Source organism: Eurosta solidaginis, chromosome 3 (assembly GCF_040869045.1).
Source record: "Eurosta solidaginis isolate ZX-2024a chromosome 3, ASM4086904v1, whole genome shotgun sequence".
Lineage (NCBI taxonomy): Eukaryota > Metazoa > Arthropoda > Insecta > Diptera > Tephritidae > Eurosta > Eurosta solidaginis.
In genome coordinates this window covers 61886007-61905257 of record NC_090321.1, presented here as the reverse complement: position 1 = coordinate 61905257, position 19251 = coordinate 61886007, and the positions used below count along the sequence as shown (strand labels likewise).

The following is a 19251-nucleotide window of genomic DNA, read 5'->3' as shown; positions in this document are numbered from 1 at the left end:
GGAAAGATCATTGGAAATATAAACGGTAGTTAATATATTATTCGTGACGGCCTCGATAACTACTTTAAACGAAATCGCAGGTTTATTGCAAAGACAAAAAATTCCTATTTTAATGTAGTGAGGGTTCAGGAGCAGATTCGGAAAATGAAGTATCGGACCGTGATCCGGGTTTAGATTATGCGTATACAACACGTAGTGGTCGCAACATAAGGGCTCGACAAAGATATGGATGATTTGTATTGCATGGCCTAAGGGCTCCAAGTATTATTTCTTTAATTACAAAAAAAACAAAAAGAGCGTGTAATGATATTGTGTTTGGTGTTACCAGAGCTGTCAGCCAAATTACACTGTCAGTGTGTATTGTCAGATGTTAGTTAGTTGAGCGTCAACCATCAACGTACATGCACGTCATTATTACAAGTATTTGAGAACAGCTAATATAAATAAAGCAATTGAATTAAAACATAAAAAGTATTGTTTCATATACTCCTTACACACTATAAAAAGAAAAAAGAAGTATTTCAAAATTTGGTTTTGACTTCAAATATGTTTGATTATAACTAAAATTTTAAATTTTAGTTTTGACTTAAAAATGTTGGACCTACAAATAAATGTCAAAATTTAAAACCTAAAATTAAACTTCGAAATTGTTTTTAATTTCAAAAGTAATTGACTCTAATAGTTTAACAAAAATTTGAAATTTCAGATTTGATCTAAGAAATGTTTGACTTTGAAAATATAAGATAAGATATTTATTTCTGACTTAAAACATGTTTCGACTAAAAAAATTAAAATTAATTTAAAAATTTATTTTACTTAAAATTAATTAAAAAATTTATTTTACTTAAAAAATATTTGATTTAAAAATAAAAAATTTAAAATAAAAAATAAACTTCCAAATTTGATTTTAACTTAAATAGAAGTTGCCTATAAAAAAGCAAATTTCAAATTTCAGATTTGGCTTAAAAGGCTTTTGACTATAAATTTAAAAAATAATTTTTAAATTTAGTTTTGACTCAAGAAATGTTTGACTATAAAAAGCCAACTTAATAAAAACAAATTCTTCAAGCGTTTATTTTTGACTTAAAAAATGTTTGACTAAAAAAAATAAAAATTTCAAAAATCAAAATTCAAAATAAAAAATAAAAAATAGATTTCAAATTTGGCATAAAGAATGTGTGAGTATAAATTTAAAAAACTTTTTTTCAAAATTGACTTGGCTTAAAAAAATTTTGAATTTAAACATAGAAAACTTATTTCAAAATTTATTTTTGTCTTAAAAATGTTGACTGTAAGCCAGTAAATAAATTTCAAAAAATTTATTTATAAAAAATTTACTTAAAAATTAAGTTTTTATTCAAACAATGTTTGACTCTAAATGATAAACAAACTACAAAATTTACATTCTACTTAAAGAAATATTTTAAAGTAAAAAATAAGAAAAAGAAATAAATTTCAAAATTAAGTTTTAGTTAAAACTGTTTGATTAAAAAAAATAAAAAAATTTGTCTCACACCTTTGTTTTGACTTAACAAAAAAAATTCTAGACGAATTCAGCTGATTGTTCCTTCTTGATAATTTCCAAGCAATGCTGTCGTACAAGGCGAATCCATACCAGGTGGTGGCAAAGCGAATTCAACCAATTCGACGTGCAGATGAATGTCAAGTCGAAAGAAAAACTTTCATTGATTTCGATTAACTAACATTTTGTTGTACAAGACTTTGTATGGTGACAGCATAATTCAAAATTCCTTTTCATAGTGAGCGAACAGGTATCGAGCGGCATGCTCAATCCCTTCCATGACGGCGAAAGCGGAACGGATGTGCCCCCTATTGTAAATTCGTCAGCTATCTCATAGCCCGGTATATCCGAGTGTCGAAGCACCCATACCAACTAAGAGAAATTCCCTCAGCAATCCCGTTAAGAGATGTTCAGCACTTCTCTACTATCCTGGACCTACAGATGACCTATCCAAGCGCCTTTAGTGCAGCTTGGCTGTCAGAATAAATACTAATTTTGTTAAAGCGGTGGACAGCCTTTCTCAGGTGATCAACGGCCTCGTTAATTGCAGCAACCCCCACCTAGAAGATACTGCAATGATCGGGTAGGCTGAATGATAGATTTTACCCAAGTTGAGGTGCAAAGATACCCAACACTGATTGCATGCAGAAAATTTTGTGTGAATAGATCAAGCAATCAGCTGTTAGGATAACAACACCTGGTACTGAAGTTAAAATTCAAAAATTGTTTGATGTAAAATGTAACTTCAGCTTTTTCCATTGCTCTTTCGAGTTTGACAAAATTTTGTAAATTTTCAGTGTTTTTATTTTTTGTTTTAGTTTCTGAAAATTTGTATGTGAAAAGATTAAAATTTAAGCGTGTAAAACTAAATTTATAAGTTATATACCGTAAATTTTTTGTTTAATTACGAAAAAGTATACAAGAAAAAAACCTTAAGCAACATGAGAGCAACAACGTTTTTCGAACAACAAGAAATATCCGCCAAAGAGGCGTTCATCGAGGAATATATGAGAACTATTGATATGCCTGATTGGTATCGTGGCTTATCGTCATTTCAATTGCGTGCTACGAATGGTCTAATGTCAGCATTACGTGATGATCTTGAACAGAACACAACATATCGTGTACGTAATATATTGATTGCAATTGGTTTGCGACCAATGGTATCCAAAGATAAAGTACGCTTCACAATGAAACTGAGTCGTGGTAATGATTTGGCATTTTTATGGTTTCTCAAAGATTCGTTCTATAAGTCGGATGAACCTACTGAAAGTTATAATTTAAATGAACAAATACTCTTAACATGTATTGCACATTTGGATTTATTATTTACATTACGTGGCCTGGATAGTGTACTGCCACCAGAGCAAAAACCAAGAAAGAGTCGAACGCAACGTCCATCGAATCCATTCTATTACATCAATAAACAATTAAGCGCAAAACAATTATTTAAACCTACAAAAATACGCGACAAACGTATGGTGAATAAAATAAGTTCGAATAAAAAATTAAATCAATTACCTTATTTGAATGTATTGCGTAAACCCAAACCCTATGGTAAATCGTTATCGGCTCAACCACCCGATTTTGTCTTACGTTTACGTTTTCTCGATGCTTATAAGGATCCGAATTATATAATACCGAATGCTGCCAATCGTTGGTTTGCCGATTATAAAACGAATGAAGCGCGTCATACAGCGAATTCGATAATTCATAAAAATTTAGATGAAATGTTTCATTTGAACATCGCCAAAATGCCGAATGCTGTTTTTGATGCCCACGTTTATAAGAATTTAAAATTGCCCCAAGAACCGGGAATTGATTCAATGGTGTATGAGAAAAAGCTCTTATGCGAACATCATCAAGTTTTAGAAGAGTTAGAGCAAAATTTAGAGCACGAGCTGAAAGTGATTGCGTACGAAAAGTGTTTGAAATATTTCGATGTGGAAGCGTCTAAGAAGGAGGTGAATGGACTCTGACTGAATTCTATAAAATGTGACCCTATCTTTCTCATAAAAGTCTAAAGTAACAGTTAAAATTCTCCATTTATAATAAAAGTCAAAAATAACTTAAAATATTACAATTGTTATAAAGTCAAAAAAATCAGTTAAAATTTTACATTTATTATAAAGCTCAAAAATAACTTAAAATTTTAATTTATTATAAAAGTCAAAAATGACAGTTATAATTTTACATTTATTATAAAAGCCAAAAATAACAATTTTCAAGACTGTTTCACGATCATTTCGTTACCGTTTCGGGATCAATTCCGGACTGTTTGGGGATAACTTTCACATCATTTCGGTACTCTTTCAGAAGGTACATTTCAGAATTTTTTCGGTATTCTTTCAGAGCTATTTTGGATGTATTAAGGAACCCAAAATTATCTCGAATAGATTCCGAAATAGTTCCCAAACAGTTTGTCCCGTAACTATCCCGAAATAGTCTCTTAAACAATCTCGAAATGATTCTGCAATAGTTTCGAATTTATCCCGAAATTATGCAAAAAAAGTACCGTTTTGATCCCGAACAAATTCCGTAATTTTTCCGAAACGCGCCTGGAATGATACCTAAATCGTGCCGAGCCTACTGGAGAACTTTTTTATGGAATACTCCAATGGGTGTCGAATTTGCTTTTGAGATGGTTTATAGTGGATGTAGACAGATATTGTGAAAGACTTATCGAGCGTGATATATATTGCTCGTGGGATGGTCCTACTTCTGAACTGCCTACTCTAAAGAATTCATGTGTCCTAAGTAGCACGTGTTGACAAAAATAAATCACCCTTTAGGCTGACATCTTTTTATAACCGCTTGTTTCCGAAGTCAGAACGTGGTAAACCCACAGTCTTTTAGGTACGTACAACCGACTTTCACGTGATAAGAGGAGTGAACAGTATCAGTATTCTTTTGATTAGGATTAGGTTCAATCCCAGCCCAGAACCCTATAAGAATGCGTGGTAAGCATACTCGCGGCTGAAAAAGACTTGAACCTCTCAATACAAAATGGTCTCACAGTTCCTCTATACAAAATCAGTATTTGCTACAAACTGCGCAGTGCGCGATATCCCACCACTACTTAATGTCCCGCAGGCTGCCTTTACCACAGAATTCTTGTGTCCCTGTCATAGTTGTAGCCACTAGGTGTGATGTAACCTTACTTTCTAACCACTTTCTCTCTATCCCGAGCATCTGCTCATTAGGGATCGGAACCCGAAAACCCAATAATTGGCTAAAGCAAATAAATAAGGCTGTCGAGAAAAACAAGCTCTGACAGTGAGGTATTCTCCGAACTCTTTAAACAACACAATGACTGTTTGGAGTGATCGGCATCGATTTCTCTCTGAAGTGAAGTCAGAAAGTCATCCAGATACCAATATATCCTTAGGAATCGCATGTTCAAATTTTGTTGATCTAGATATTCAGCTTCTGAATTAAACGAAGTCGAGTCAACTATTCAAATACTTTGCTTTTCTTCTCCTGAGTCTTCAGTGGATTTCTGTTCCTATTAAGTTTTGAAGTAGTGTTACAACTCGGACTGCCTGGAAGGGCTCCGACAGATTAAATGCCACGGTAACCGTCCCTATGTTTTAGGGATCATGGTTAAGACGTTAATTGATCAGAGTATTTATGACGTTTTTTTGCCGAAAAATATAATATAAATTTTCCACAGAAGGAGTTCTCGCACCTTTTCAGGTCCCACCACAGCTAGTTATTGCTGTCGGAAAGGCTTTGGCTTAACCCGACGAATAAACCTTTCTATATATTCTTAAATTGTCCTCATCGGAACAGTTACATACAGTGGGACTGAGTCCAGCCTCAGAATTGGAGATCACATATATAGCATTCGCACTGAAGAGAACGAGGGAACATGAGTGGGAATCAAGGGGTTGCCAGCGCAATTTATAGCTTATTCAAACCAATTTCTAACGTCACCGACTCGTGGTGAATCCTGTTTATTTAGCAGGCGAGGATTTGACGATCCCAAGTTCCCCACGGAAGCATAGAGTTGCCTGAGCTAGAGAATTTAAAGCGGTAATATCAATCATTCCGTAGATAGGCTAGTATCTTAATGGTGTCATTTTCCGGAACGTTCTGGATCTGTTACCGGCAAAGGACCATCAACAACGATAATACTCCCAAAAATCAAATCATTCCTCAGATAGTCGGAACTTATCAAAACCTTTGGACTCCCCAATCGCTATAAGAAAAAGAAGAAAACGGGCAGATAAGTCCTATAAGGACATCATTTGTGATAAGCAGCTATCTTATTGTAACCCCCGAAGCTCTGAACGATTTAAAAAAAAAAATCAATTTTGCTATTTCTTATTGAACTAATTAGCTGTTTCTCTCACGTTCGCTTCATAAGTATGTATAGCTATCTCTTTTACTCTCTTTTGACTCTTTTCTCTCTACTTTCAATAGAAGCGCATCGCACGCTTACGCAAACAAATCGAAAATGACGTTAATACCCATATGCAACGATTCAAGGAGTTGACAATGAAATCTCAGGGTAATTTTCTCATTACGTCCAAAGATAATATCCGTCCTTGTAGCAAATGCAGTTATTATAATGAATTGCGTAGCAGGCGTACGCAGTTATGCGCTGATAAAGAAAATAAATCAAGAAGTGCGCATTCACAAGACCGTTCTGTGATAACCGAGTGCGGAGTTGAGCATCAAAAAGTGAAATATGAAGTTAAACGCAAACCACTCGAAGAGAGGAAAGTAAATAACCCTTGCGTACAAGAGCGATATCGACAGACACCTTGTGGAAAGGAGATAATTGGCGATGGCTTGAAGAACAACAAACATTTCAAATCCCATACAGAGGAAATATTTGTTATACCATCAGACGAGAATGTGAAAGTGCCACGGCTGCGTAGACTTTGCTCGTGTGGATGTTCGTGCAACTCAAAGGAATCGTCATTAGATAGCACGAACGAATATGTGAGAAATTACAATTATGGGCACTCGGAGATGAGCAGCAGCCTATGTAGTGCACCGAGAACATATTTCAAAGCACCAAAAACGAATCAACCATTCAAATTTGATTATCCACAAATTTTCGATATGAAATCACCTCACGATCCAAGACATTTGCGAAAAATGTGTGCGAAAGCAATCGCAAGAGATGATGATGATATCAATAGGGTGGGTGATGTGTACAGAAGAAAATGTAAATCGAGATCAAAGGAGAGCGTACGTTCCGCAATTAACGAATACACTGAACGCAATTTCATGGAGAATATTAGACGATATAATGAAGCCGATGATGAACGTTTAACAGAAATGAAAATTAAGTTTGCAAATAGCGCACCCAAATATTATGATCCGAAGGATAAAGAGTTAATGCATAACATGTTAAAGGACGGTCTTAAGAAGCTAGCGACCGATGCACGATATGTTTTGCCCACATTACCCGATGCTCATAAAATGCCGGTTTTGCGATTTTGGATGTATGCACGTTATGGTAGAGTCTATACAGCGAAGGAGCTATTACAGATCTTCAAAAAGTCGCTGTTATTCTTCCGCACTGTCAACAAGTTGCGTACAAGTGAAAAAGTACCAACATCAGAGCTTATTGGACGTGCAATTTATACGAATTACAGTTGTCATGACTATTTGTTGAAAAAGGTAAGCAACTCGTTGAGTTCTTTATTCTTTTTGATCTCTTCTTTCTAGGTAAGAGTTTCGCTATGTTCCCCAAAGCTGTATGGTTTGCTTAAATTAGCCTGACGAGTTATTTTTAGAACCAACTTGATTGGTTAAGTGATTGTTGTGCTGTCCAGCCAGAAGTATCGGGCCCGCGAAATTATCGAGGCTCCACTTTGGCTCATTGTTGTTCGTTATTTGTGGTTTTGCTCAAACCTATAGACTGTGATATTTCTTTCAGGACACAAACCTTCACAAATCGATGTTACTATCCTCGCTTTGTATTGTCAAGAATACTTATTAGACCGTTGTATAACTACCAATAAACTACAGCCGCGTCAACTTCTATATTGACAGCCAGCAGCAATAATCTCGCATAGCTCAGCATCTAAGAGTGTGTTAGAGTGTAAGCAATCCCTGGAAGGAATCGGGACATGTAGAAGCATACATCTATATTGGGTCCCACGGCATACGGGAATAGATGCGAATGAAAAAGTGAATGAGCTAGCCAAAAAGGGCGCATCCCTCGAAGCTTGCTCCGTACACGTCCCAATCAGATTGAGCGAGATTAAGAGAAGGCGAAAGGTGCCAATGATCGACCAAACGGGAAAGACGTGGGCTCAAGCGCGAGGTTGTAAACTTTCGAAAATCTTACAACCTTAGACTAACAAAGTTGCTTCTATCTTTAAAAAGAGAGGACTGTAGACTCATGACGGTATTCTGAGTGAACACTGCCTTCTGGCTTCACATGCCTTCAAACTAGGCTTGGTCAGTTATAGCAGACGTACGATCGAACACGTTTTTTCACATCAAAATCATGAAGTCTTCATCAGATCTTGCTAATTGATATCACATTACTCATAATCGCCTCTATCACTTTTTAGTCACACACTGCATCAACATCGCACGATCGTATTGCATTGCGACGGTGTAAGACGCATCTTTGGCAAAATGGATATTTTATATATATTTTTATACTCAGTTGAGCAGAGCTCACAGAGTATATTAAGTTTGATTGGATAACGGTTGGTTGTACATATATAAAGGAATCGAGATAGATATAGACTTCCATATATCAAAATAATCAGGATCGAAAAAAAATTTGATTGAGCCATGTCCGTCCGTCCGTCCGTCCGTTAACACGATGACTTGAGTAAATTTTGAGGTATCTTGATGAAATTTGGTATGTAGGTTCCTGAGCACTCATCTCAAGTCGCTATTTAAAATGAATGATATCGGACTATAACCACGCCCACTTTTTCGATATCGAAAATTTCAAAAAACCGAAAAAGTGCGATAATTCATTACAAAAGACAGATAAAGCGACGAAACTTGGTAGATGGGTTGAACTTATGACGCAGAATAGAAAATTAGTAAAATTTTGGACAATGGGCGTGGCACCGCCCACTTCTAAAAGAAGGTAATTTAAAACTTTTGCAAGCTTTAATTTGGCAGTCGTTGAAGATATCATGATGAAATTTGGCAGGAACGTTACTCCTTTTACTATATGTACGCTTAATAAAAATTAGCAAAATCGGAGAAGGACCACGCCCACTTTCAAAAAAAAAATTTTTTTAAGTAAAATTTTAACAAAAAATTTAATATCTTTACAGTATATAAGTAAATTATGTCAACATTCAACTCCAGTAATGATGTGGTGCAACAAAATACAAAAATAAAAGAAAATTTCAAAATGGGCGTGGCTCCGCCCTTTTTCATTTAATTTGTCTAGGATACTTTTAACGCCATAAGTCGAACAACAATTAACCAATCCTTTTGAAATTTGGTAGGAGCATAGATTTTATGACGTTAAATGTTTTCTGTGATGGTTGATGGCACGCCCGCATGGCCGTTAACACGATAACTTGAGCAAAAATCGACATATCTTTAATGAACTTAGTTCACGTGCTTAATTGAACTCACTTTATCTTGGTATGAAAAATGAACGAAATCCGACTATGCCACGCCCACTTTTTCGATATCGAAAATTACGAAAAATGAAAAAAATGCCATAATTCTATACCAAATACGAAAAAAGGGATGAAACATGGTAAGGTAATTGGATTGTTTTATTGACGCGAAATATAACTTTAGAAAAAACTTTATAAAATGGTTGTGACACCTACCATATTATGTAGAAGAAAATGAAAAAGTTCTGCAGGGCGAAATAAAAAACCCTTAAAATCTTGGCGGGTATTACATATATAAATAAATTAGCGGTATCCAACAGATAATGTTCTGGGTCACCCTGGTCCACATTTTGGTCGACATCTGGAAAACGCCTTTACATATACAACTACCACCACTCCCTTTTAAAACTCTCATTAATGCCTTTAATTTGATACCCATATCGTACAAACACATTCTAGAGTCACCCCTGGTCCACTTTTATGGCGATATTTCGAAACGGCATCCACCTATAGAACTAAGGCCCACTCCCTTTTAAAATACTCATTAACACCATTCGTTTGATGCCCATATTGTACAAACAAATTCTAGGGTCACCCCTGGTCCACCTTTATGGCGATATCTCGAAACGGCGTCCACCTATGGAACTAAGGATTACTCCCTTTTAAAATACTCATTAACACCTTTCATTTGATACGCATGTCATACAAACACATTCCAGGGTTTCCCTCGGTTCATTTTCCTACATGGTTATTTTCCCTTATATTGTCACCATAGATCTCAACTGAGTATGTAATGTTCGGTTACACCCAAACTTAACCTTCCTTACTTGTTTAATTTCATATTACGTCAAGATACCTCATGACAATGCAACAAGTCACATCATATGTTCTTAGCATTCGGTAGCCATACTTTATGGCGTATGAGATGATAAGCCCGCTATTCAACTTCCATAGAGTTTAATGTCGAATTAATATGTTGTATTTCTTTAAATAGGACTGAGGTTATGATTATGCACTTTAAGATCTGAGATACAGCTTCTGTCAATAGGTATTAGGGTGACCTGTTATCCGTGTCAGTTACTTACTCCTGGACGAATTGCTGGATTATCGTACAGCTTTCTTATAAAATGTTTGAGGAAATAGCACTTGCCTGAGCTCCGAAAGAATTCTGAAGGCCACAATTGAATTGGAGGTTTGGCGTTAAGGTGCAGAAATGACGGAACATACAATTCACGTGTATACCGATGGTTCCAAGTTAACGGAAGGGGCCGGGTCTGCCATGTTTACTGTCTCGTTCCAGAAATAAGTAACGTCCTACAGGCTGCCAGTTTACTGCGGCGTCTTTCAGGCAGAAATTATAGCCGTGAAAAAAGCAGCAGAAAAATCGGAGGAAGCGTGCCTTAGCTGCAGTCGCGCCAATATATATATTGATAGTCAGCCGGTGATTATGTAATAATCTCACATAGTACTTCATCAAGAGGTGTTGCACAGAAGCATTGGAAAAATTCACTAAGGCCGGACTATACATCTTTACTGGGCTCCCGGTTATAAAGATATAGAAGGCAACGAAGAGGCCGATGAGTTGTAAGGGAGGGTGCAACACTCGCTGAAACGACAATAGACGTGCCAATCTTTTTGGGAGATACTAAAAGAAGGCAGGAGTTGTATATGATCTATCAAGCAGGAAAGGCGTGAACAAAAGCGCGGGGCTGCAAAATTTCTAAGATCATGTGCAAAGCGTATCATATTAGACTCACAAAGCGGCTCTTATCTCTGAAGGGAGAAGACTTAAGGCATGTTAACTGGACACTGCAGTCTGGAGTCAGATGCTTATAAGTTAGTAGAGATATACGCCGCCGATAAACGCCGCGGCCGCCGCCGCCGATTTTTGTCGTTTTCGGCACGCCGCCGCCATTGTCAAATATATCGGCGCGGCGGCGGCGGCGTCCGGCGCGTTACTATATTTTCTACTCGTTTAAGACTGTTTAGGCCATTTATTGTTCATGTCGAAAATTTGGTCGGATATGAGCTAAAGTTGTATCAACGGATGTGCATCACTGCCAGTTATAAGAAACTAATTGCGAAATTTAACTCTTTCTAACTGTTTAAAAGTTATTTTAACAAGTAAGGAAGGCTAAGTTCGGGTGTAACCGAACATAACATACTCAGTTGAGAGCTATGGAGACAAAATAAGGAAAATCAATCTGGGGTAACCCTGGAATGTGGTTGTATAACATGTGTATCAAATGAAAGGTATTAAAGAGTATTTTAAGAGAGAGTAGGCCATAGTTCTATGGATGAACGCCATTTAGGGATATCGCCATAAAGGTAGACCAGGGCTGACTCTAGAATTTGTTTGTACGATATGGGTATCAAATGAAAGGTGTTACTGAGCATTTTAAGAGGGAGTGGGCCTTAGGTCTATCGGTGGACGCCTTTTCGAGATGTCCCCATTAAGGTGGACCAGGGGTGATTCTATAATGTGTTTGTACGATATGGGTATCAAATGAAAGCTGTTAATGAGTATTTTGAAAAGGAGTGATCCTTAGTTCCATAGGTGGACGCCGTTTCGAGATATCGCCATAAAGGTGGACCAGGGGTGTCTCTAGAATGTGTTTGTACGATATGGGAATCAAATGAAAGGTGTTACTGAGCATTTTAAGAGGGAGTGGGCATTAGGTCTATAGGTGGACGCCTTTTCGAGATATCGCCATTAGGGTGGGCCAGGGGTGACTCTAGAATGTTTGTACGGTATGGGTATCAAACGAAAGGTGTTACTGAGCATTTTAAGAGGGAGTGGGCATGAGGTCTATAGGTGGACGCCTTTTCGAGATATCGTCATTAGGGTGGGCCAGGGGTGACTCTAGAATGTGTTTGTACGATATGTGCATCAAACGAAAGGTGTTACTGAGCATTTTAAGAGGGAGTGGGCATTAGGTCTATAGGTGGACGCCCTTTCGAGATATCGCCATTAGGGTGGGCCAGGGGTGACTCTAGAATGTTTGTACGATATGGGTATCAAACGAAAGGTGTTACTGAGCATTTTAAGAGGGAGTGGGCATTAGGTCTATAGGTGGACGCCTTTTCGAGATATCGCCATTAGGGTGGGCCAGGGGTGACTCTAGAATGTGTTTGTACGATATGGGTATCAAATGAAAGGTGGTAAGGAGTATTTTAAAAGGGAGTAATCCTTAGTTCTATAGGTGGACGCCTTTTTGAGATATCGCCATAAAGGTGAACCAAGGGTGACTCTAGAATGTTTGTACGATATGGGTATCAAACGAAAGGTGTTACTGAGCATTTTAAGAGGGAGTGGGCATTAGGTCTATAGGTGGACGCCTTTTCGAGATATCGCCATTAGGGTGGGCCAGGGTGACTCTAGAATGTGTTTGTAAGATATGGGTATCAAATGAAAGGTGGTAATGAGTATTTTAAAAGGGGGTAATCCTTAGTTCTATAGGTGGACGCCTTTTCGAGATATCGCCATAAAGCTGGACCAAGGGTGACTCTAGAATGTTTGTACGGTATGGGTATCAAACGAAAGGTGTTACTGAGCATTTTAAGAGGGAGTGGGCATTAGGTCTATATGTGGACGCCTTTTCGAGATATCGCCATTAGGGTGGGCCAGGGTGACTCTAGAATGTGTTTGTACGATATGGGTATCAAATGAAAGGTGGTAATGAGTATTTTAAAAGGGAGTAATCCTTAGTTCTATAGGTGGACGCCTTTTCGAGATATCGCCATTAGGGTGGGCCAGGTGTGACTCTAGAATGTTTGTACGATATGGGTATCAAACGAAAGGTGTTACTGAGCATTTTAAGAGGGAGTGGGCATTAGGTCTATAGGTGGACGCCTTTTCGAGATATCGCCATTAGAGTGGGACAGGGGTGACTCTAGAATGTTTGTACGATATGGGTATCAAACGAAAGGTGTTACTGAGCATTTTAAGAAGGAGTGGACATTAGGTCTATAGGTGGACGCCTTTTCGAGATATCGCCATTAGGGTGGGCCAGGGGTGACTCTAGAATGTTTGCACGATATGGGTATCAAACGAAAGGTGTTACTGAGCATTTTAAGAGGGAGTGGACATTAGGTCTATAGGTGGACGCCTTTTCGAGATATCGCCATTAGGGTGGGCCAGGGTGACTCTAGAATGTGTTTGTACGATATGGGTATCAAATGAAAGGTGGTAATGAGTATTTTAAAAGGGAGTAATCCTTAGTTCTATAGGTGGACGCCTTTTCGAAATATCGCCATTAGGGTGGGCCAGGTATGACTCTAGAATGTTTGTACGATATGGGTATCAAACGAAAGCTGTTACTGAGCATTTTAAGAAGGAGTGGGCATTAGGTCTATAGGTGGACGCCTTTTCGAGATATCGCCATTAGGGTGGGCCAGGGGTGACTCTAGAATGTTTGTACGATATGGGTATCAAACGAAATGTGTTACTGAGCATTTTAAGAGGGAGTGGACACTAGGTCTATAGGTGGACGCCTTTTCGAGATATCGCCATTAGGGTGGGCCAGGGGTGACTCTAGAATGTTTGTACGATATGGGTATCAAACGAAAGGTGTTACTGAGCATTTTAAGAGGGAGGGGGCATTAGGTCTATAGGTGGACGCTTTTTCGAGATATCGCCATTAGGGTGGGACAGGGGTGACTCTGGTATGTTTTTGTACGATATGGATATCAAATTAAAGGTATTAATGAGTGTTTTAAAAGCGAGTGGCCCTTAGATGTATATGTGAAGGCGTTCTCGCGATATCGACCAAAATGTGGACCAGGTGATCCAGAAAATCATCTGTCGGGTACTGCTAATTTATTTATATATGCAATACCACTAACAGTATTCCTGCCAAGATTCCAAGGGCTGTTGATTTCGCCTTGTAGAACTTTTTCATTTTCTTCTACTTAATATGGTAGGTGTCACACCCATTTTACAAAGTTTTTTCTAAAGTTATATTTTGTGTCAATAAACCAATCCAGTTACCATGTTTCATCACTTTTTTCGTATTTGGTATAGAATTATGGCATTTTTTTCATTTGTCGTAATTTTCGATATCGATAAAGTGGGCGTGGTTATGGTCAGATTTCGCCCATTTTTTATACCAAGAAAAAGTGAGCTCAGGTAAGTACGTGGGCTAAGTTTAGTAAAGATATATCGGAGTTTGCTCAAGTTATTGTGTTAATGGCCGAGCGGAAGGACAGACGGTGGACTGTGTATAAAAACTGGGCGTGGCTTCCACCGATTTCGCCCATTTTCACAGAGAACAGTAACCGTCATAGAATCTATGCTCTTACCAAATTTGAGAAGGATTGGTAAATTTTTGTTCGACTTATGGCAATAAAAGTATTCTAGACAAACTAAATGAAAATGGTCGGAGCCACGCCCATTTTGAAATTTTCTTTTATTTTTGTATTTTGTTGCATCATATCATTACTGGAGTTGAATTTTGACTTAATTTACTTATATACAGTAAAGATATTAAATTTTTTGTTAAAATTTGAATTTAAAAAATTTTTTTTTTAAAAAGTGGGCGTGTTCTTCATCCAATTTTGTTAATTTTTATTTAGCACATATAGAGTAATAGTAGTAACGTTCCTGCCAAATTTCATCATGATATCTTCAACGACTGCCAAATTACAGCTTGCAAAACTTTTAAATTACCTTCTTGTAAAAGTGGGCAGTGCCACGCCCATTGTCCAAAATCTTACTAATTTTCTATTCTGCGTCATAACGTCAACCCATCTACCAAGTTTCGTCGCTTTATCTGTCTTTTGTAATGAGTTATCGCACTTTTTCGGTTTTTCGAAATTTTCGATATCGAAAAAGGGGGCGTGGTTATAGTCCGATATCGTTCGTTTTAAATAGCGATCTGAGATGAGTGCTCAGGAATCTACATACCAAATTTCATCAAGATACCTCAAAATTTACTCAAGTTATCGTGTTAACGGACGGACGGACGGACGGACGGACATGGCTCAATCAAATTTTTTTTCGATCCTGATTATTTTGATATATGGAAGTCTATATCTATCTCGATTCCTTTATATATGTACAACTAACCGTTATCCAATCAAACTTAATATACTCTGTGAGCTCTGCTCAACTGAGTATAAAAAACGGGTGCTTTCGATGTCAGCTTAACACGGACTTTACATCACCCAATTCAGCAAGTTATTAAAACAAAACACTAAAAGAAAAGTTATATAATAAATTTATATGCTCACTTTGCATTTTTTTGTTTTTCAAAAAATTAATAATGAACAATGAATTCAAATAAAATGACCCCATGCGAACATGTTTTCAAACTGTAAAAAGTTGTTAAAAAAAGAAAATTACCCAAAAAAGGTACCGATTTTTTTAAAAAGTTTATATTGCGATTGGCTGAAAGAATAAGCAAAATCAGTGATGCAAAATCCTTTATCCTTAATCCTGATTATTACCTCATACTTAAGTTGAGGTTATATTTACGTATGAGAAGGGTTTGAAAAATCACTAAGGCTTACATTTAAACATCTGTTGTTTATTTGCGAAACTATACAAGCGTCTGAAATGTTAATTTTGATTTTCACACTTCATCCTTCAACACCAAAATCGCCCGGTTTAACATTTCCTAAAGTTGGCGGCCCTATACAAAACTAGTTCGTTGGAGTGAATCACATTGATTATAGCCTATCAATCAAGTTTAAATATCACCTACACGTTACGGCTCCTTTTACAAATGTGAATACGTAGGCACATATATTTACCAGGTGAGGCTTTGTCCTTCGCAAGAAGAACACTCAAAGTGGCGAAGCAAAAGCTTTCCCAAGACAGTCGAACTAATGACCGTGTGTGCTACTACCCTAACGTAGTGAACAGTCGAACTAGTCTGAAAACTGAAGCTATGCGGTCATCCATAATGAAATCTTATATCAAAAGGCCGGAAAACAGCAGTTAACATCTTTCAACTTAAAATCGGTCGACTTTCATTCTTAAATATCGTTTTGATTTAACGAAGACTATTGAAATCAATGTTGTGAACACAAACGTCTGCAAACTTTGGTCTACATTTTAAAAATTTTATCAAGGGTCTTTGTAAAATTTTAACTACGTAGATACGCCGACGATTATACGATTCTCACCCATGAGTTACGCAATGACATCCACTTAGACTGCTTATGATTTCGAGGGCCGAATAGTCACTCCCTAATGTTTCAAGGTGTTTCTCTGGTGTAGCTGGGCAGCATTGCGCGACAAAAACATCCGTTAGAAAGTCTTCGGAGCTATACCTATAGTGTCTAGGAAAGTGACATCAACGAAGGTATGAGTGCGAAGTCGCAGTCCTATAGCTTCTGTGCTGGCATATGGTGTGAGGGCAGGAGGCATGGTAGCGCCTGGTGGTCGGTATTGCTACTGTTCGCACGTCGGGAATTATAGCTCTTAAAAGCGAAAAAACTGGAGGCGCCCTGTGCCACGAGAGTCATGAGTATTAATAGACCATTAATAGCAACCGTAAGTCGCCTTTGTGCGTTACTTCCAAGGAGCCACAAATGATTTAAAGAAATTGTGTTCGCGACGATTATTAGGAGTTAACCCCAGGTGAAACTACGCTTTGCGGGAGATATACAGGCAAAATTGTGACCATTTTATTTATCTCTATTTCTTTTCAGCAGACACAGCAGTACCAATTCCAAAGACCGGGGTTAATTTGGAAGCCCCTCTGGAGTAAGTGAACGACGGGCAATCCCTCCGCAAGGAGTTACTCCTGAAAATTTTGAACGATCTGCGAGATTTTGAGGCAAAAACCCAGGATCTTTCCGAAATGGCCAAAACGTTGATTTTCTTAAATACATACAAATAAAACCTTTCCTAAATATTATTTTTTTAAATAGAAAAATCAAGAAAAGTAAGAACACCAGCCCACGCCGCCGCCGCCGATATATAACAGAGCCTACGGCGCCGCCGCCGATAAAGTGATCGGCGTAAACCTCTATAAGTTAGGCCTCGTCAGTAACAGCAGGTGCAGGAGGATACAGTTTAGCATGTTCTGTGTTCGTGTCCTGCGCTCACCAGGTCAGGGCTGCAGCTATTAGGGGCGACAGTGTTGCCAGATCTTGAGGCAGCAATCAAGCTGAGTCCTAGAAAGCTTCTAGTACTTGCGAGAGGACGGAGTTATTCTATAACATAGGTCCTGGCACATGATTGGAGTTCATGAGTTTGGTCATCAAACAAATTCTGGTAACACTATGGAAAATTCAGTCTATATTAGGTCTTTATTGACCGGGCAGTTCAACGTAAACTAACCTATATTGCAAGGGACATCAGTATAAGGTCTAAGCAATATCATCATCAGTCCTATAAGCATTCTTCTTCGGAGTACTGCTGTACTGGAGTTCGCTAGGTAAGCTCTGTAAACCACATTCGTTCAATTACTGAATGTAATGTTGACAGCTACTGCAACTAGGGGAATGATTAGATCTTGTGATCTGGGTTTTAAACTAATATAGGACTATGGCGTTACATTAAACACAATGCCGTCTCCCCGAAAAACTTTCATTTCTGGCCATGAACTAGTGAATTTGTTTATGAATGCCTAGCAGCTATTTTGATAGATGCGGGGGACATTTCTACACAGAACTGCCGGTTACCTAAGCAAGTCATAAAGTGCGACACAAAAGTCTATCAACTTAGGCGTCGTTGTTGAGCTCGTCCTGTGGAGGATTCTATCGAAATCTGAGTAGAAAATCACCCTTTTGAAGAAAGCTCGTATTTTATTTCAAAAACACCCTTATCCAATATTTTTGCGTTTGAGAGTTGTATTTTTGAAAAAAATTCAAGACGGTGGTCTTCAAATAAATTTTTTAAGGGAAACACAGTGAATGCCCTTCCTCAAGTTAAGACTGAGATAGAATAGGATCTTTCACTCCAGCCGTCGATATTTTTGATGCCATCCTCCTCCACTTCCTCTCTCTCTCGTCTCTCCTTCTTCTCCCTCTCATTCCTGTATTTCTTTACGATCCACTCTTTTCCTCCCTTTCGTCTGTCTTTCCCCCACTCATTTTCCGTCTCTAGCCCCTGTCTCGCTTGCTACGCTCCCATTCTCTACATTTCTCCCACCATTATCAGTCTCTCTCTTTCCCTCACCTTTATTAACTTTCTTTATCGCTCATGTTTCTCTAAAGTTTATTTATAACAATTTTAAAATCTATTTCAGACCGATCATGTTCGTGATTTATTCTACAAGAGCATGGACAGATCAATTATGGAAAAAACACGCCGACTCTTCATGGCCATGAGTCCATATTTATGCACTGGGCGTCCACAATATAAAACCATATTTGCTTATTTACCAGCACGTCCCTGCGATATTCATCATTTTCATGTATGGAGTAGCTTGACAAGTAAAAAGAGATCGAAAAAGAGCAAGTCTAGCGTATTCTAAGGCGATTTAGTTCATGGAATCGATTGGTTGCTGAGAGAGTATTTGAAATTTGTTTTAGTTCATTTTTAGAAAAGTTTGGAACGATCTCATCGTCCTTAATAAGTTAAAATTTTTTTATGGTAGTTGAGCTAACTGTCAAAAAAGTGTTGACTTAGTTGGGAGAGTGAACACCCCATTAGGTATTCTTTTTTTTAACCAAATTTTATTTAGGACCTGTACCAAGCGATAGCAAAGGACTATGGTAATACATTTTTTTCATAAGTAGGATCTGTGACAATTATGAACTGCCCGATATATCTTCTGGAATGTGAAATTATATTCACTTCATATCTGTCAAATGTTCCATTCGAAGGTGCTTTGCTGCCGTTTGGCACAGGTTCATAGAAGTTTTGTCTGCAAGGAAGTAGTTATTAACTCTCTTTTGTTCTCATTGTAAATTTTTCGAATGAAACATAATTCAAAATTTGTGTTTAGTAAACTGAATGGACGACTTATTAAGTTTTAAGGTATATTTGCGTTTTTAATTTACGACTCACCCTCACTCACTCTATGAATGTCAAGCAACTGACAGCAACAAGCAAAGCACTGGTGTGTTATTAGCCAACAAAGAAGCCTTTTATCCCTATTAGCGCGAGTTGGAGCAGGTGGGCGACAATAACGGATCACCAATTAGGCCGGTGCGAAAGCGAGCGCTTGCGTAACCAACGGGCGGATAGTAACAGGAATGGGAAGAGCC

General features: G+C 37.9%; 1 protein-coding gene across 1 annotated transcript; it reads left to right on the top strand.

Moving 5' to 3' along the window:
* The first annotated feature begins 2365 nt into the window (after window positions 1-2365).
* Window positions 2366-18998, top strand: LOC137245897 (uncharacterized). The gene is made up of 3 exons (XM_067777088.1): window positions 2366-3486; window positions 5948-7159; window positions 18288-18998. Exons 1-3 carry the CDS (start codon window positions 2464-2466, stop codon window positions 18513-18515), a joined length of 2463 nt encoding a protein of 820 aa, XP_067633189.1. The 5' UTR covers window positions 2366-2463; the 3' UTR covers window positions 18516-18998.
* The last annotated feature ends 253 nt before the right edge of the window (window positions 18999-19251 follow it).

Bases quoted from the DNA above. Each gene is read 5' to 3' on its own strand.
- LOC137245897 (XM_067777088.1), top strand. From the start codon at position 2,464: ATGAGAGCAACAACGTTTTTCGAACAACAAGAAATATCCGCCAAAGAG. The intron at 3,487-5,947 runs GTGAATGGACTC...TACTTTCAATAG, and splicing joins TGGAAGCGTCTAAGAAGGAG to AAGCGCATCGCACGCTTACG. The intron at 7,160-18,287 runs GTAAGCAACTCG...AATCTATTTCAG, and splicing joins ATGACTATTTGTTGAAAAAG to ACCGATCATGTTCGTGATTT.